At 55.0% G+C, this 17,599-nt stretch overlaps 1 protein-coding gene across 10 annotated transcripts in view; it reads left to right on the forward strand.

The window, feature by feature from the left end:
• SLC29A1 (solute carrier family 29 member 1 (Augustine blood group)) overlaps nt 1-15,328 on the forward strand; it is a 33,362-nt gene extending 18,034 nt beyond the window's left edge. For 5 of the 10 annotated variants that reach the window (XM_083857546.1, XM_083857548.1, XM_083857554.1 and 2 more), the window contains 12 exons: nt 7,613-7,695; nt 8,155-8,236; nt 8,475-8,635; nt 8,863-9,002; nt 9,211-9,345; nt 9,498-9,595; nt 9,951-10,041; nt 10,164-10,252; nt 10,395-10,503; nt 11,800-11,885; nt 13,560-13,759; nt 14,320-15,328. In XM_083857546.1, coding sequence (XP_083713672.1) covers nt 7,667-7,695; nt 8,155-8,236; nt 8,475-8,635; nt 8,863-9,002; nt 9,211-9,345; nt 9,498-9,595; nt 9,951-10,041; nt 10,164-10,252; nt 10,395-10,503; nt 11,800-11,885; nt 13,560-13,759; nt 14,320-14,431 — 1,332 coding nt within the window. In that variant the 5' untranslated portion in view covers nt 7,613-7,666 and the 3' untranslated portion in view covers nt 14,432-15,328. Of the gene's footprint in view, nt 1-1,389; nt 1,580-2,659; nt 2,792-5,898; nt 6,029-6,715; nt 6,808-6,846; nt 6,872-7,612; nt 7,696-8,154; nt 8,237-8,474; nt 8,636-8,862; nt 9,003-9,210; nt 9,346-9,497; nt 9,596-9,950; nt 10,042-10,163; nt 10,253-10,394; nt 10,504-11,799; nt 11,886-13,559; nt 13,760-14,319 lie in introns of those variants that run through there. The other 5 variants (XM_083857550.1, XM_083857555.1, XM_083857551.1 and 2 more) reach the window with 5 other exon arrangements.
• The last annotated feature ends 2,271 nt before the right edge of the window (nt 15,329-17,599 follow it).

Here is a 17,599-nt window from a genome sequence, read left to right on the forward strand (position 1 = left end):
AGTGAGTCCTTATCTTCAGACTTGTCTGGCTAAGAGCTGTTTTGGTCTCATCCTGTTTTGCTGTGGGCTCCTTTTTCCGTGTCTCACCTTTGCTCCCCCAGCTGCAGACAGAAGGGGGAAGTGGGTCATGGTCCTGTAGGCTCAGCCCATCCCTCTGAACTGCTTTAGCTGCTGCCCAAGGTGTGGCCAACCAAGATACCATGGTGCAGAGAGAGACAGGGATTCCTCTTGAGCAAGCATGAATGCAGGGAAGGGGAAAGCTGCTAATGCAAAAGAGGTGCATCTGACAGCCACATTCCGAGGGGATTTACCTAAGTGCTGTCCCAGCCCACCAGGGAGCATCCCTCTTCCCATTTGACTGGTTGGAAATAAGGACCTGCCTGTGGGATAGCCAGGCTGTGGGCAGGCAAGAGCCATAACTGTGCCTTGTGTTGTGCATGGTTGGGATTGCTTTTGTCCTTTGTGCATGGTTGTCCTGGCATGTGGTGGCCTCTGGCACTACTGCATCAAGACCCAGGCTCTTCCATGCAAGGAGGACCCACTTCCAGCTCAGGGCTGCCTCTGGCTGCTCCTTGTGCTCCCAGCTGAATCTTACATTAATAATGTCTGGTTGTTCTCCTCAGGTGTCCTGTAAGGTTTTCTTCATTTGGAAGCGGAAATGTGGTTTCCTGCCATTGTGCTTCTTCCTGCTGCAGCCCCCAGATCGATTCCAGGGAAGTACCCCTTCCCGCAGCACTTCCCCTCCCCATGGCCCCTGGGCAGCTCCTCCATTGGCCATCCTGGCACCCCTGGGGACTTGGAGCAGCCCTGCAGACGTGGGCTGTGAGGGTCTGCTGGCTGCAGAGGATTGCTGGACGAGGATGAATGTCTGGGGCGAGGCATCCCCAGGCTCTCCCTAAACCCACGGTTGTCCCTCAAGAAGCCATGGTCAGGTGTCATGAGCTTGGTGTGAGCTGTGCATGCCCACAGTGGGTCACCCTCTGCCCCTCCCCACCCTCCTTGCAGCTCCTGGATGTGCTGAAAGCTGCCTGCAAGCGCCATCCAGGTCCTGGAGGTAGTTTCTGCCTGGGCTTGGAGGCTTCTGCATCTGTGCTGAGTGAAGCCCTGAGCAAATGCCTCACTCTGCCCTTGGGAGAAAGAGTCTTTATTTTTCTAAATTTCCAACAAACAGACACTGAAGCTAGCCCTGGAAAAACGTGTCTCCTTCCACAGCCTCCCAAGAAGCAAGTTGGGGTTGTGGCTTGGAGGGGACAGTCCTTTCCCTGGGGAGAACAGCCTAAGCAGGTGCCATCAAAGAAACCAGCTTCTTGGAAGAATCCCGTCCCTGCAAACAGTCTCCTGAGATCTCCTTATCTCACCTCCTCTGACGCCTGCTCATAAATGACGTTCCCCTCCTGCTCCTGCCCTCCCCCAGGCGCTTGTATCTCCTCCTGCATCCCCAAACGGACAGCCCTGGAGCACGCAACAGCTCCAATATCTGTGGGGCTTTTCCTACCTCTCCCAAGGCTGCGTTGTCCCTGCATCGTCCTGCGGCCTGAAGTGACAAGGAGCAAGGGGCTGGGACCACCCTGCCCTTCTGGTAAGCCTGTTGCTGTGACATTACAATGTCCCTCTGCAGCATTTGATGGGATGCAGCATCTCTGCTCTGGGGGGTTTTCTCTGGCCAGGGCCCAGATTGCACCTGGGCTTGGGCACTTGCCATGTGCTGAGGAGAGAGGTGTGTGAGTTCATCGTGGGGCTGCCATGGATGGCATTTGACCCGTAACAGTCAGGGCTGGGAGCCCACTCAGCTGCCCTGCTGAAGAGATGGATGTCCAGGGTTTCCTGGGACTCAGTACTGGGTGGGATAGTACCAGCTGTGCCACCCGAGGTAGTTTTAAGGCTGGCTTTGCCCTGCCACTGTCCTCTGCCCTCTACCTGGTGGGAAGCCCTTCAGCCCTTCAGTGCTGGAGTCCCGACAGGCCCTGGGGAATTTACTGCCCAGCCAGATCGATTTACCTGCCTGGGGCAAGGGCCCCCAGGGAGCCTCTCAGGGCTCCTTGAACTCTCCAGATAAGGGACTTTGCAGGCGGCTGGTCTACGCACTTCAAAACACACCAGGGCTGAATGCTCCCCCTGCACCACCCCCACCTGGCATCTGAGATAAGGGCAAGTGCTGGGAACAGGGTCAGTATCCACAGCTGCTGCTTTGTGAGGAGTTTGTTTGGTGGCTGCATGTGCAGCAAGCCCAAAGGCAGAGGGGGTTTAGAGGTGGCTCTCCTTTTGTCCATGAAAGAGTGGAGGCAGTGAGGTGAAATGGGTCAGAAATGTTGCCCAGGGACCTTCATTATTCTGTGGGGTGAGGGTGCTGCACAGAGCACCTCGTAAGAGGTTCTTTTCTGCTGGAGAAGCCCTGGCAAAACAGAGCACTTTGTCTGCAGACAGCAAGTCAAGGGAAAAAGCAGCAATACCTGCTCCCTTCTGCTCCCTTGTTAAGCTCTCTCCTCAGGACGCAGGCATGGAGTAGGGCTGGAAGAGCAGATGGCGTCACAAGGCTGTTTACTGAGAGGCAGAGAGGAGAACAAGAGGAAGTGCTATCAGCTTGCTGGTGGAAACCACTCACAAAGCACTCCACGACTAGGAAACCTGCTGCAGGATGTTGGAGGGACGAGGATCAGGAAGAGAGGCCGTAATGGAAAAGACAGATGAAGCTTTTACCTCACTGTCAGCTCTACAAGAGCCTGAGCAGTTTCTTCCACCTTTTTTGGGGGGCTCCTCAGAGCATCTGCAAAGGAAAGGTTGGAAAGCAAAGGTAAACAGCAACAAGTGTCTTGGGCTAGGCAATGTCCCCCAGAAGGAAAGGGAGGGTGAAGCAGCTGCTTGTGGCGTGGCCTCTAGTCATTCATTCCCGAACGCTCCAGCCCCCAGGGACAGGGAGGAGGGAGAGATCTGACCTTCTTTTCTAAGAAGGGCTGAAGGAACTTCAAGGAAAAGCTGACTGCTGAATCTGCTGCATGTTCTGGGTGTCTGTGCAGGGACAACAGGGCCTGTGGGCAGGGGGGAGGCTCCTGTGGGGGGGCCCAGGACTGGAGCAGCACTTCCTAGGGAGTCTGGGCTCAGAGTGCCCACACTGCTTCCTCAAAAAAAATTCTGGTCAGCTTTCAGCCCAGTTTTTAAGGGAGCTTGCTGGTCAAGAGGGAAAGTCCTTACTTGGCTCCATAATTAGTATGAAAACAGGAAGGAGGGTGTAGGAGTCAGCAGTCAGTTTTTGCAGTGAAAAGAGATCTTCGCATTGGTCACATGTTTTTTCAATACATTCATGAGTGACCTGGAAAAGAGAATGAGCAATGAGATGACACGGCTTTGCTGAGGTGATTGGATTACTCAGGTTCATGGGGATAAGTGCCAGCTAGGAGGAGTACTGACAATCATTACAACACCAGGCAACTAAAATTCAGTTGAGATAAATATCAAGTGATAGACAAGGGGGGAAGGGAAGAAGCCCCAGATCCACAAACAAGATTATGTACTGAGCCAGCCATGAGCCGGCCACTCACAGCAAGGCCTGGGGCTATTTCAGATAGCTCAGTGTGCATGAAAAAGCACATTGAATCATCTTTCCCAGTTACAAAGCAGAAACAAAGTAGGAGAGCCTTGTGCCACTCTTCAAATTGGTGTCTCACCCCCACACAGTCCCTGTGTGCCCCCAGCACCAGCTTCTCTGGAAGGATTGAGAGGAGCAGGGAAAGTTTGGAGAAAAGCAGCAAGGAGGACTGAAGGCATGGAGCCATGCCTGAGTGACTAAGTGGGCTATAATTTCTGTTAGGAACATGTGCTCTTGGGTGGATACAATCCAGGTCTGTAAAGCAGCCACTCCAATGTTCATCCACCCTTTGATGTTTGAAGGCAAGGGAGCCCTGGTGAGGCCCTGCATGTGGGGAGAGCTGCTGCCCCCTCCTAGGAACTCCTGGAGTTGAAGGAGGAAGCAGGATTTCAACAGAAGTGAAACCCACTATGGCTACAAAACACATGAACATCATGTCCCTTCCAGCTCTGAGGCTGGGGGAACAGCTGGGCAGTCTGTACCCGTGCCACATTTACTCTTTCCTAGCATCTGCTTTTGCCCTCTGATGGAGACCAGCCTTTGTTTGAGCTGTACCAGCCTCTGCTTTGACTCAAGGCACCTGCCTACCCTTGTTTTGGGAGGGCTTGTTTTTGTTCTCTCACAACTGCGCACACTCATCTGTCTTGTGAAATACAAGCGGGCGTCCTCAAGCTGGTGACTGAAGGCAGTGGAATTCCCTGCACCTCGGCCCAAGGTAGGAGGATCCCCAAGCAGCGTGGTCAGAGTTCAGGCACGCATATAAAATCTCAAAACGGGCAGTCTCCTAAGTGTTTCCTATCTTCCAGCTGAGTCACGGGCCACCAAGGTTTCATGTGATTTGCATACCTGTGCTGGGCTTGTTCTGTGCCTGCAGATAAACCTTGAGGGGGCCCCTGGGTCAGCCTTCCTGCCAGGAGAACTCTGGTGTCGCCCAGTGGGCAATCAGACAAAGGCTGATGAGGCAATTGGTCCTGTCCCATCTTGGCCATGCTTGGAGGAAGTACTGACATTATCTCTGCAAAGTGATCCCGTGACAAGTGGTGTCAGGACATGAGGTTTGCCAGTGAATCTGCTGGCAACCCTTTGGCTATGGACGCCCAGGACACTTTTACACTTGGTGCAGTGTAAACAGCTTTTCTTTAAAAAGCTGGTGTTTCTGGGTATAATTCCATGGTACCATAGTATGCCTACATGGCACCAGGGAATGGCTCGAGTGGGAAACTAAGCATGCACTGTGCTCACCCTTGGCAAAGGCAGCGGGAGCAGAGGACAAGGTGATGTGGGGAAAGGGAGAGGTAAGGAAGTGTCCAAAGCCAGGTGACAAACGGCTGCCTGCAGGCGTGGCTGTCCTGCAGTGCGGGTTTTTCTGCAGCGGTTAAGGCAGTTTTGGTGACGGCTGGCCCTGCCGTCAGCTCCCAGGGCTTGGCTGGCAATGGGGCAGCACATGGCCACCGAGGGTGTCACTTAGCAGCTGTCACAGCCTTTGTGTGTCATGAATGGGCAATTAAAATTGTGCCATCTCTTGTTTGTACCTGCTCAAATGTTCTAGCTTATGGTTTGTTAAACCCGCTCCTTGTGATCTTGCTTCTTCTGCTTACACATCACTTCCATGGGGTTAAGACAAACTGCTCTATGCCCAGGAGCAAAAGGGATGTCCTTAGGCCAAGGCCCCACATTGCTCCTCCTTTTCTGTGTCCCTCGGGATGTGCAGCCACCAAGCTGGTGGCTGGGCTAAACACCAGCAGACTCCTGCGGGGGGAGGTGGGAGCTGTGCTGTGCCAGTGGAAAAGCATCATCTGTTCCTATGTCCCATCAGGTAGGGCAGCTCCCCAAGTGGGAGCAGGGTTGCCACCTTTTGCTGGTGCTGGTTCACGTAACCTTTTCTGTTTGTTGTAGGGTTTCTTTTAACAGCCAGCAGCTGGAAGTCTTTCCTGCTGTAGCGACTGCTGCCCTTGGCAGGCACTGTCTCTTTGTGGAAAAAATTAGAAGGCATTTAGCGAAGTGAGACAGAAAACAAACAGAGCAGGCAGGAGACTGCGGCCGGGCAGTGCCTGCCAAGGAGGCTGGGCTCCTGACAGGGATGCGGGCACACAGGACAGACGGAAGCAGGAGGCGGTGGGAAGGCAGCATGGTGGAGCGCCCTGCCCCAGCGCCCCCGGAGTCCTACTGCCGACCCCCCTTGCCTCTTCTCCGATACCCCTGGCTCCTACCATCTCCTCAGCACTCTTCTGTTCCTCCCTTCCCCGGATGGTTGGGCAGCAGGAGCTGGGCTGTGTGCCAGCTCTGGTACCCGATACCCCTCTGCTAGACCCACAGGGCTCCGGCCCCCGTGACCTGAGCCAGGGCCCGTCACTCTCCCCCAAGGGCGGGGGTGTGGAAGCAGGGGGACACTGCCTTCAAATACTCTGGACACAGGGCTCACCCTGGCTCTGTCCTCTCTCCCAGGTATGTCTGTGGGGTCAGTCCCTGCTTCTATTTCTGGGCACAGCAGTGTGACCTGGTGGGGGCTGGAAGGGGGATCAGCGGCTTGGCTGGCAAGGGGAAGCCTTTTGAGTGCTTGCTGGGGACCCACGGGCAAAACTGAGGTTCTCTTGCCTATTTTGGGTTGAGACCTGTTTGCCTGGAGACAAGCAGTCACCCCGGTGGGGTTTTCCGTGTGCGAGGGGATAGCAGTTGTGTTTGCAGATCCCTCTGCTAATCCCGGGTCAGGATGTCTCCTCTCCGCACAGGCACTGGAAGGCTGCCAGGAGGGGATTTTGGGATGTTTTCTCTGGAAGCCCGGATGGCTCACAAGGGAAGGCAGGGGAGCGGTGCCGCAGATGGCTCCGACATCAACAGGGTGGCACCTGCCGGGTTGGCAGAGCCCTCGGTTCTTTGCAGGCATACTGTTGTCCTGCTGTCTTTCCCAAGCGCTCCAAGGGGGCTTCCAAAATCCTTCTCCATATCCTACCGGCTGTTTCGGCTCCATCGTAGCTCAGGCTCCCAAGCCTGCAGGATCCTACCGGAGGAGGAGGTGAGCTGTGCCAGGAACGGGCAGCGCTGCCTCCAGCGCCGGGGCTGGCAGGGAACTACAGATCCCAGCATGCTGCTGCCTGCTCTTCCTCCTCCTCCTCCGCCCCAGCTGGCAGGGCGCCGGCAGGGATGCTGCAGGCGGCACTGGAGCAGACATCCGCGGGGCATGTCCCGGGGGGCCCGGGGACACGGTGCCGGCAGCCCCGCTGCAGGTGAAGCCCTGGAAGGAGTGCCCGAGCACCCCATGCTGCGCCGCCCCGACTGGAAAAGGACAAGGCAGGCCTGCGGTTCCTCCTGGCGGCTAATCCCGCCCTGTCCCGGGAAGAGGGGGTGACCGGGGAGGGAAAGTCTCTTCTCGGGGCTCTGAGAGCGATGCCAGAGCGGTGCAGCGCCTGGGCAGGTGGTGACGGGGGAAAAAAGGAGCGGTGGGTGCTCGGGAGGGAACAGCAGTGCCAGAGATGCCCTTGACTTTTCAAGGTGACCCAGGGAAGGGCTGTGAGAGCCCCAGGGAAGTGGAATTGAAAACGGGGTATTTGCCGGTTCTGGCCGGACAGGCTGCTGAAATAAATGTGTCTTTTGTGCCACTGAGCCCCGGGCGTTGGAGGGAGCTGGGGCGGGCAGGCGGGGCAGATACAGCCCACTGCGCACACGCTTCACTCACCGCCCCGGGATTGGGGACAGAGAGCTGCAGGCTCACAAATCCCTTAAGAGCCTGCTGCAAGCAGCTGGGCAGCCAGCATGAGCAGCCTGGATATCTCGGGAAAGCAGTTTCCTTTCAGAGGGAAGGCATGCCGTGCCCGGCCAGCAGAATAAAGCTGTGTGTCACAATGCCTCGGCTTAAGGACACTGAGCTGCAGGTTTCCAAAGCTCCTGCACTGTCCTCTCGTTTTTTGGGTTGGTCTTTGACTCTCAGTACTGTGGAACACTTACTGGCAGCATGGGTTAGGGTTAAAACCAGTGCTGTCCCTGCCTGGCTTGTGTTCTCTCACTTCCCTGTAAAATCTGTTTGCTTTCCAGACGGAGAGCAGCCATAAGACTTGCTGGGACCTGTGCTGACTCTTGCCACACAAGATGACAGCAAGAGACGGGCCCCAAGATAGGTAATGACGGGTTCTGATGTAGCTGTGGGGGCACATCCAGGATACCAGGGGGTGAGGGAGGACAGGGGGACCCAGCACCTGGGGGACTCCCTCTCCTGCATGCTAACTGGGCAACCAAGCTGTCCCTTCTTTCTCAGCTTTTTCATAGCAAATGGGCTGTAAACTGTAAACAGTCCTCTGTAAACATGCCTGAGGAGCCTAACACCCTCCCAGATCTGGTGACAGATACTGTGTATCTGGGTGGCACCTGCTGAAGAGCAGCCAGCCTCTCTCTGCCTTTGTAGCCTCCTGGGGAAGGCCTCCCACAGCCCCTTTGCAGTGCCACATCTCTGGCAGCCCAGGCTAGCAAGGGCTGTGGGGCAGGCCAATAAATATTGTCTGGTGCCTCCAACCACAGGGTCAGGCACAGTCAGAAGCAATACTCAGCTTCCCCTCCAAACCACTCTGTCCCCTTCACAGGTACAAGGCTGTCTGGCTGATCTTCTTCATCCTCGGCCTGGGAACGCTGCTGCCATGGAATTTCTTCATGACCGCCAGGCAGGTGAGGGCTTCCCTCCTGCTGTTGTCCATGACAGTAATTGTCCCCTGTTGTGTCTAGGGACCGTGGTGTAGAAGTGGCAGCATGGCACAGCATGCAGAGGACCACAGGCGTGTGTAACCTGGGTGTGACGAGTGGCACTGAGGCAGCAGGAGGGATGGGCATGGGTCTGGATAAAGAATAAGAGTGGCCTTGGAAGGCCTCACAGAATCTCAGCCCCACCAGGCTCCTTCTTCTGCAGTATTTCATCGATCGCCTTAAGGACCCAGAGAAGACAAGCCATGTTGGGAACCAGACTGGTGAGGCCACCTACCTGCAGTCTGTGTTTGACAACTTCATGACTCTGTGCGCCATGGTGCCCCTCCTTATCTTCACCTGCCTCAACTCCTTCATCCACCAGCGGTGAGCCTTGCTCTGTCCTTGCCCCTTCCAGCCCCTGTAGGGCCACTCAGCCCTGGCCTGTTCTCCTGTCCCAGCACTGAGCCAACCTACAGCCTGTTTGGTCAAGTCAAAGGCAAACCATCAGTCTCCTGTCTCAGGGTTTGGCTGGAATTCCTACAGTTAGAGCTTGGTCCCAGCTCCAGGTTTTTAGGGGATTGGGTTTTCCTCACTGAGACCCTCTTTTGTAGGATTCCCCAGCAGATCCGCATTTCAGGCAGCCTGGTGGCCATTGGGCTGGTGTTTTTAGTCACCACAATCATGGTGAAAATCCCCATGGAGCCTCTTCCCTTCTTCGTCTTTACCATGATCAGCATTGTCTTCATCAACTGTGAGTGAAGCAGTGGGGGAAGGAGAGGGACACAGCCCCATAGCTAGGGCTGATCCCTTTGGGAGAAAAGCATGAACCTCACTGTCGGAGAGCCAAGGGGGAGGAGGACTTGCCTTGCTTCGCAGGGCAGGGGCCTTGGCTCCCTTCAGAGGTGCAATCCATCTTTGTCTTTGGTTTTCTCATTTCTGCTCATCTTTCCCCTTTGCAGCCTTCGGCGCCATTCTCCAGAGCAGCCTGTTTGGGCTGGCAGGGCTCCTGCCTGCCAGCTACACAGCCCCCATCATGAGTGGGCAGGGTTTGGCAGGCACCTTCGCTGCTTTGGCAATGATCTTCAGTATTGCCAGTGAGTAATCCCTGCCTTGCAGGTGACAGGGCCTTCCCAGACCCATGCTGTCGCAGCATCTGCCGACGTCATGCTGTGTGGGAGATGGCAGCAGGGTCTTGCTCCCCTCAGCTGTCATCATCTTCCTTTCCTCTCCCTTCCTGTGCTCTCAGTTGGTGCCCAGCAACCCGAGAGCTTCATCGGTTACTTCACCACGGCCTGTGTGACGATCGTGCTGGCAATCGTCTCCTACATAGTTCTGCCTCACATGGTGAGACTGTTGTCCTCGTAGGGAAGGGCTTGGGGACATGGGACCTTTGCACATCCTGGCACAAGAACCGTGGCCCACTAGCAGCCCAGCCTTGGCTCCTGCCAGCCTCCACCTCTTGTGTCAGGGTAGGCTCGCCTGTGTCCCAAGGGAGCCCTCTGGGATACTTCCCATTTTCCACACATAACCCCAGGATACTTGGGGTATCTGAATCCTTGAATAAGCAGTAAAACATCCATATCGGACATAATTGGAAGGGATACTTTGCCCATATTGCCCATATCTGATGCTGTCACACAGCCCCTGGCAGCCTTCTTTCTGCACACATGAATGAGTCCTCCCTGCTGTCTCTCTGCAGGATTTCTTCCGATACTACTCCATGAAGGACAAGACAGAGTACCGTGTGTACAATGCAGAGCTGGAGACCAAGAGAGACCTGATTAAGAAAGGTGAGAGGCTGAGAGAAGGAAGAGAAAAGGCAAAATGCTTAAAGAAAGAATGAGATAGAAGGACTGAATTAGATCTCAGCTTTCTGGGGTCTGCCATGCCCTCCTTGTGTCTCTCCCTGCAGACGAGAATGGGATGGAGCAGAGTAACTCAAAGATCATCCCTATCCACAACCCTGATGAGCAGCCCTCTGTCATTGCTATTTTTAAGAAGGTCTGTGAGTTGCCAGCGAGCCTTGTCCTGCCCTTCCTTTTGGGATGGGCACAGGTGTAGGAGAATATGGGGAGAGGAGACCAGCTCTGCACTGGTCTCTTGCCCTGTGTTTGGTACCAGCATTTTTCTTTCATCTGCTTAGCTCTGGGTCTTGGCTCTGTCTGTCTGCTTCATCTTCACTGTCACCATCGGCGTCTTTCCTGCCATCACAGCTAAAGCGTCCAGTGTCCTCGGAGAGGGAAACAAATGGGGTAAGTGTGCCAGGGATGGGGGTGAGGCAGGAAAAAACTGAGAACAAGGTAAATGGGAGAAAAGAAGGTGGGGCTTGAAGGTATGTGTGGTGGGGTAGCCCTGTCTCAATGCCAGGTGCATACCAGTGCCACTCCAGCTGGACAAGTGAGAGAAAATATGACAAAAGGCTTTTGGGTCAAGATAAGGACAGCAAGAGATCACTCACCAATTACTGTCACAGGCAAAACAGACTCAACTTGGAGGAAATTAATTTATTTACCAATCAAATCAGAGTAGGATAATGAGAAATAAAAACAGTATCTTGAAACACATTCTGCTCACCCCTCCCTTCTTCCCAGGCTTAAGTTTACGATTTCTTCATCTCCTCCCTCTGCAGCAGTGCAGGGGGACAGGGAATGAGGCTTTCAGTCAGTTCATCACACATTTCCTCTGCCACTGCTTCCTTCTCGGGGAGGACACCTCCCCCTCTTCCCACTCTCTTCCTCCAACATGGGGACCCTCCTATGGGAGGCAGTCCTCATTGAAGTCCAGTGTGAGTGTTTCCCATGGGCTGCAGTTCTTCGTGAACTGCTTCAGCCTGGGTCCCTTCCATGGGACACAGTCCTTCAGGAACAGACTGTTCCAGCCTGGGTCCCCTGCAGGGTCACAAGTCTTGCCAGAAAACATGCTTCAGAGCAGGGTGGTCTTCCACAGGCAGCAAGTAGACATTGACTCACTGTGGACCTCCTGCAAGGGGACAACCTGCCTCACCTTGGTCTTCACCACAGGGGGAGGTCTTCACTGCAGGGGAATTTTTGCTCTGACATTTGGAATGCCTTCTTCCCTTCCTTTTCCACAGGCCTTGGTGTCTGCAGAGCTGTTTCTGTCACATATTCTCACTTCCCTCTCTGGGTGCAATTACACATGTTGAGATTTTTTCTCCCTTTTTAGTATGTCATCCCACAGGCTCTACCACTATCACTGATGGCCTTGCCAGTGGTGGGTCTGTTTTGGAGCCATCTGATGTTGGCTGTGTTAGATTTGGGGGTGCTTCTAGCAGCTTCTCACAGAAGCTGCCCCTGTAGCCCACCCTGCTACCAAAACCTTGCCACACAAATTTAATACAGAATGCTGGAAGGGAAGTGGGAACCACTGTGCATGATGGTTTGGATGCAGACACCAGCCTGGTTGGGAGACCATTCCAGGCCTTAGTGGGAAACTGCTAAGACCTAGACCTGAAAGACAGTCAGTGTCCGTGCAATGAGTATGAGGGGCTGGGGCACACTGGCCTTGTCACTGATCATCCCCTTCTTCAGGTCTCTACTTCATTCCTGTCTCCTGCTTCCTGCTCTTTAACGTCTTTGACTGGACAGGACGAAGTCTCACTGCCCTCTTCACATGGGTAAGTATGGGGCAGGGAGCAAATGCCAGGCAGTGTGCATCCCTGGGTCCCTCAGCCGTGGCTCTCACTGAGGATGCCTTCCATGGCTTGGAGCAGGAAGGAGGTGCAGAGCTTACTCCTGCTTTAAAATCTAAGCAGAGATTTATGGGTCAGAGCCCGGAGCCACAGTGTTGTTTTGTCCTCCCACCTCTCTTTCAACATGGCTTGGATAAAGCTGCCTCCTGCATTTCAGCCTCTCTGTAAACAAACTTTCACTCCAGCTATGCAAACGACCAAGACAGGATGGTGACAGGGAAAGAGGGTGAAAGACAGGGCAGCCCAAAATGAAGGGCAGCTGTATCCTGTGCGAGGCCCCATCTGGCCTTGGCACAGGACACAGCTGCTACAGACTCTTGTCCCGAGAGCAGAGCAGGGCCATGCCATGTGGGTCACAATGTCCCCTGCCTCATCCCCTTGCTCTCATCTCCCCAGGCTGGTCACGGAAAGGGGCTTTCCTGTCTGGGTCTCTTCCTGCCCCTTCACACACCCGCCAAGTGCTGTTTCCCCCTGTATTGTTCAGGCTGTTTGTTTAGAGAAGTTTCTCAGGACCATGTGCCACATGGGGTCTGCCTGGGCCTGCCTTCCCCACGGCCTGGAGCTGCTTCTCCCCCGGCCATCACTGCTTGTTGCCTTTGGTCTTGGCCATGAGCTGTCTTGCCTGGTGTCCAGGCCACAGCCTCCATGGTGGGATGACCCAGCAGGAGACGTTTCCAAAACAAGGCTGTGTGGAAAGTCTGACTGCATGTGGTTTAGGCCACATTTCCCTGGTTGGGCCCCACTCGCTCTTTTTCTCCTCAAGCAGGAGATGCAGCTGCTGTCCTCCAGCTTGCCCCATAGACATGGCAGCTGGCCTAACCTCAGTTTCCTCCTGTGTCCATGGAGTTTCCTGTGGCCACGCCAGGCCAGCAGCTCCCAAGGCAGCTGTGGATCTCTCCTCACCTCAGACCAGTGAGCTGTATCATTTGTGAACCTGGCACCTCACAGAGGGGACGAGGCCCGTCTTGTTCCAGGGGCTGCCTTGGTCACAGCTGCAGAGATGACGCAGGGGGATGGTGCCTCCTTCTTTGTCCCAGCCTTAGTTGCTCAGGAACTCTGGCAGGATCCAGGGAGACTGTAACTCAGTCCATGCGTTTCCCAGCACATTCCAAACCAGCCCCAGCATAATCCCTTTCCCAGATTGCTGGATCTTGCCCTGCTTGGCTGGGGGATGGCGTAGGACACTGAAGAGCTGGCTAAAGCCCAGTCTGCAGGCGCTGAGGTGCCAGAGGGGATTTACCTCAGCCGCCCTTGTTCTGCACACTGGCTCACTGCATGAGCGTGCACAAAGCTCTCTTGCCTGCCTCCCTGTTGCCAGCAAGGGCTTAATGGTTGCCCACAGGCCCAGCTCAATATTTTGGCTCTAGTGCTGCTTCAAGTGACCTGTGACAGGGCTTTCAGACCTAGAATCTACTTATGACTGCAGGTGGTGATGCTGAGATTTGTTATGGCCGAGAAAGTCTCTCAGCTTTACCATCTCTGTGGCTCCTCCACAGCCCTGGCACAGCAGGGACAACCTCTGTAGAGCCCCTGCCAGCATGCCATGGGATGGGGAATGTCCAGTTCTCAGCTGCTCAGCAATCTGTGTTTTTCTCCCAGCCCGGGAAGGACAGCTGCCTCCTGCCAGTGATGGTGGTCCTCCGTGTCATCTTTGTCCCTCTTTTCATGCTGTGTAATGTGAAACCCCGTTACTACCTGCCTGTTGTGTTCTCTCATGACGCCTGGTACATCGTCTTCATGATCTTCTTCTCCATCTCCAATGGCTACCTGGCCAGCCTTTGCATGTGCTTCGGGCCAAAGTGAGTGTGAGCTGGGGACAAGGGAAGGTTTGGTTATGTCCCCAGATGCCAGCCCTGGCAGGACTCCTGGAGTCTGGCTCTGCCCAGCTCTGGCATCTGGAGAAGAAGCTGCAGGCACAGAAGGGAATTGTCACTACCCACAGTGTCCCATCTCCCAGGCCTGTGTCTCCATATCCGAGGGATGAGGAAGCTATTTGGGCTCTCCATTTTGCCCACCTGCCACATAGGGGAAGGGGCTGTATGGAGCAGGGATCTGGAGGGGAGCAAAGCATGGCACAGCACCCACAGCAGGGTGAGCAGCCTTGCCCAGCACAGGCAGCACAAGGAGCTGCGCAGGAGTCAGAAAGGGATGTACCTGGTGCTAGGAGCTTCAGGGTGGCCTGCCTGATGCACTTTATGAGCCCACAGTGTGGAGACTTCAGAGTTCTTGTAGCTCTGGCAGCCAAGGGGGGATTTCTTCTTGCCATTCCTGTGCTGCAGACAAACCTCCCAGCTCCACTGAACAGCAGGGCACTGGACATGCATCCTGAGGATGGATCTGACACCCCTTTCTCCCCTAGGAAAGTGCTTGCGCACGAAGCAGAGACAGCTGGAGCTGTCATGGCGTTTTTCCTGTCACTGGGTTTGGCCCTAGGAGCTGCTGTCTCCTTTCTGTTCCGAATTCTCATCTAGCAGAAGCACACAGAGGGTGCAGGAACACCAAGAAATGGCTCTGCATCCTCCATTGAGGCCCTGGACACCTCAGCACTGTGGGGAAATAACAGCTCACACCTGTCCCTGCCAAATCACACTGCCACAGCAGACATTACACCCAGGGACGGTTCCACTCCTGCAGGGTTGGCCTGGTTCCTGCCACGCTCAGCTGTGTGATGCCTTCAGGCCTATGTGCCTTCTCCTTCCCCGTGCTGTGTGTGTTGTAAGACCCCCGGGATCTCCAAGAGCTCCAGCTGCCTCCCATGTGGCATAACTTCCCTGGCTCAAGGCCAAAAGCCATTTTCAGCCTCTTTCTCTCTGACAGAGTGAAAAGCTGGCAACCAGTGTTACTCCTCTTGCCCTTGTCTCCAAAACACCTAGGAGATTATCTCCTCTCCTTCTAGGGAGCCTGGAAATATCTCACACCCCTCTTCCTGCTGGTAAGACTTGTGAATGGGGAAGAGAGCCCCAGCCAGCCTCGCCATCCCTGCTCTCTGCTAGACGCACATCCTCCTGCCCAGTGGTATCCCAAGAGTGTAGACATCTGTGTCCCAACCACAGAAAGAGCCAACAGTATGGCTAGGCTGAGGGAGGAGGAGGTCTCCATACCCCACCTTCTCCCCCTCTCCTTGCCTCTGTTCCCTTTTTTTTTTTTTGTGATTCTGATATTGTTTTTTTTCAGTCTCCTGACTGTGTTACAGGAGGTTCCACTGTGGGCTGCAAGAGGAGAGGCAGCAACTCCCTTCCCAACAAAGCTGCCTTCCCTACCCACCTGTGCTACAAGGGAAGGCCTCATCTCTCCCTTGGCTCTCCTGTTCCTTGTTGTGTAAATGTGTCTATACAGTTGCCATTTTCTATAAAAAGAACAAAATGCTTCTTTGGGTGTGTGTTTTTGTCTCTGTCGCCACAGGGGAGAGGGGCTGTGGAGGGTCAAGGGTTGAAGTGAGAAGGCACCGGCATTTCTTTGGCATCCTGTGGTCCCCTGCAACCAGTGTCAGATGAGGAAATGGTGTGTGCATCCCCTGCACAGTCAGGCCCAGCTATGAGGATACAGCCAGCATGGGAAGGGGATCGTAGAACCATAAAATCAGAATGGTTCAGCTTGCAAGGGGCCTTGAGGATCATCCAGTTCCAGACCCCTTGCCATGGGCCACAACAACTTCCACTACACCAGGTTACTTGCGGCCTCATCCAGCCTGGCCTTGAAGACTTTGAGGGATGGGGCATCCACAGCTTCTTTGAGCAACTTGTTCCAGTGTCTCACCACCCTCAGAGTAATAAATTTCTTGCCCAATACCTAAATCTTCCCCTCTGTTTGAAACCACTCCCCCTTGTCCTGTAAGTACATACTCTTTGTCCCTGTCCATCTTTATTGTAGGTCCCCTTCAAGTACTGGAAGGCTACAATTAGATCACACCGAAGCCTTCTCCAGGCTGAACAATTCCAGTTCTCTCAGACTTCCCTTATGGGAGAGGTGCTCCATCCCTCTGATCAAGTTGGTGTTCCTCCTGTGGACTATCTCCAACAGGTCCATGTCCTTCCTGTGCTGGGGACCCCAGAGCTGGATGCAGCACTGCAGGTGGGCTCTCACCAGAGCAGAGGAGAGGGGCAGAAATCTGTCCTTTGCCCTGCTGGCCGTGCTGCTTTGGAGCCAACCCAGGACACCACTTTTTCTGAGCTGTGAGTGCACCAGGGGAACTCACGGCCAGCCTCTCATCCACCAGCAGCCCAGGGATGCTGCCCTCGAGGTACAGCAAGGCACCACCACCACCTCTGATTAAGAGCAGATGCACCTTCACATTTTGAGGTGCCCTGACCTGCAGCACAGCACCTGGGAGCTTTCCTTGTGCCTGGGAACAGCCAGAGTGCCACCTCCTGCTCCTGGGGTGAACTACACCAGCCTGCAGCGGGAATCCGCCTTCCTGTGTCCCACATAATTCACAGCCATCACCTCTTTGCACCACCAGGCACCAAACCCCATGTGAGAGCTCGGGTTCCCTCATCCCATTCCAGCTTCCTTTGCTGGTCAGGGCTTTTGTACCCACAGCTTCAACACAGAATCACAGAACGGATCAGGTAGGAAGGGATCACACTGGATCATCTGGTCCAACATCTCTGCTTAAGCAGGGTCATCCTAGAGCACACGGCACAGGATTGTGTCCAGACAGTTCTTGAGCATCTCCAGTGATGGAATCTCCACAATCTCTGTGAGCAGCCTGTTCCAGTGCTGGGTCACTCACACAGTAAAGTTCTTCTTCATACTCAGGTGGAATTTCCTGTGCATCACTTTCTGGCCTCTGCCTCTTGTCCTATTGCTTGGCAGCACTGAGCAGAGCCTGGCTGTATCCTCAACACCCTCCCTTGAGATACTTACAGACACTGATGAGCTCCCCTCTCAGTCATCTCGAAGCTGAATGGGCCTAGATCCCTCCCTCATCCTTTCCTCTTAAGAGAGATGTTCCTGTCTCTTAATCATCTTTTTTACCCTCTACTAGACCGGCTCCAGGGCCTCCATGTCTCTTTTGAACTGAGGAGCTCAGAAGTGGGCAGAGTACTGCAGATACTGTAATGGTAAGGCTTAAGTTTGATTTATATTATTCTTTCTCTTGGACACTGAAAAGAGAAGGCCTCCAAACACTGTTTTGCAACGGCGACCCGGGCCTGCTACACCCTCCGGCGCTGACACCTCCTGTCCCCGCCCCGCCCGCCCTTCCCGCGTTACACGCAGCCTCAGGCCGGCACAGCTAGGCGGCGGCCGGCCCAGGGGGGAGCTGCAGGCTGAAGCCGGGGCAGTGCTGATTCCCGGTTCCCTGCTCCAGCCATGGAGCCGGAGAGGCGCCGCCGTAACCCCTATGGAATACTCTGGAAGTGCCTTTCCACCCCTAGCTGTATTCCTCCGCCACGGGGCACGGAAAAGAGTTCCTCGCCGGGGCTGCCCGCCGCCCCTCGCCGCGGCGCTCGGAGGTCCCGGTCCTGCGGCACTCCGAGCGTCGCGGTGAAAGGCGGCGGGGAGCCGCGGCTGGAGACCGCACAGCAGCAGCATGGAGCCGAGCGTTCATTACACGCCCGCCCCCGCCATGGCCGCCGCTAAACGGCAACGCCGATGCCCCTCAAACACCATCCACCTGTGGTTCGCTGGCCGAGACC

This window comes from Zosterops lateralis (genome assembly GCF_965231275.1).
Source record: "Zosterops lateralis genome assembly, chromosome: 3".
Taxonomy (NCBI): Eukaryota; Metazoa; Chordata; class Aves; order Passeriformes; family Zosteropidae; genus Zosterops; species Zosterops lateralis.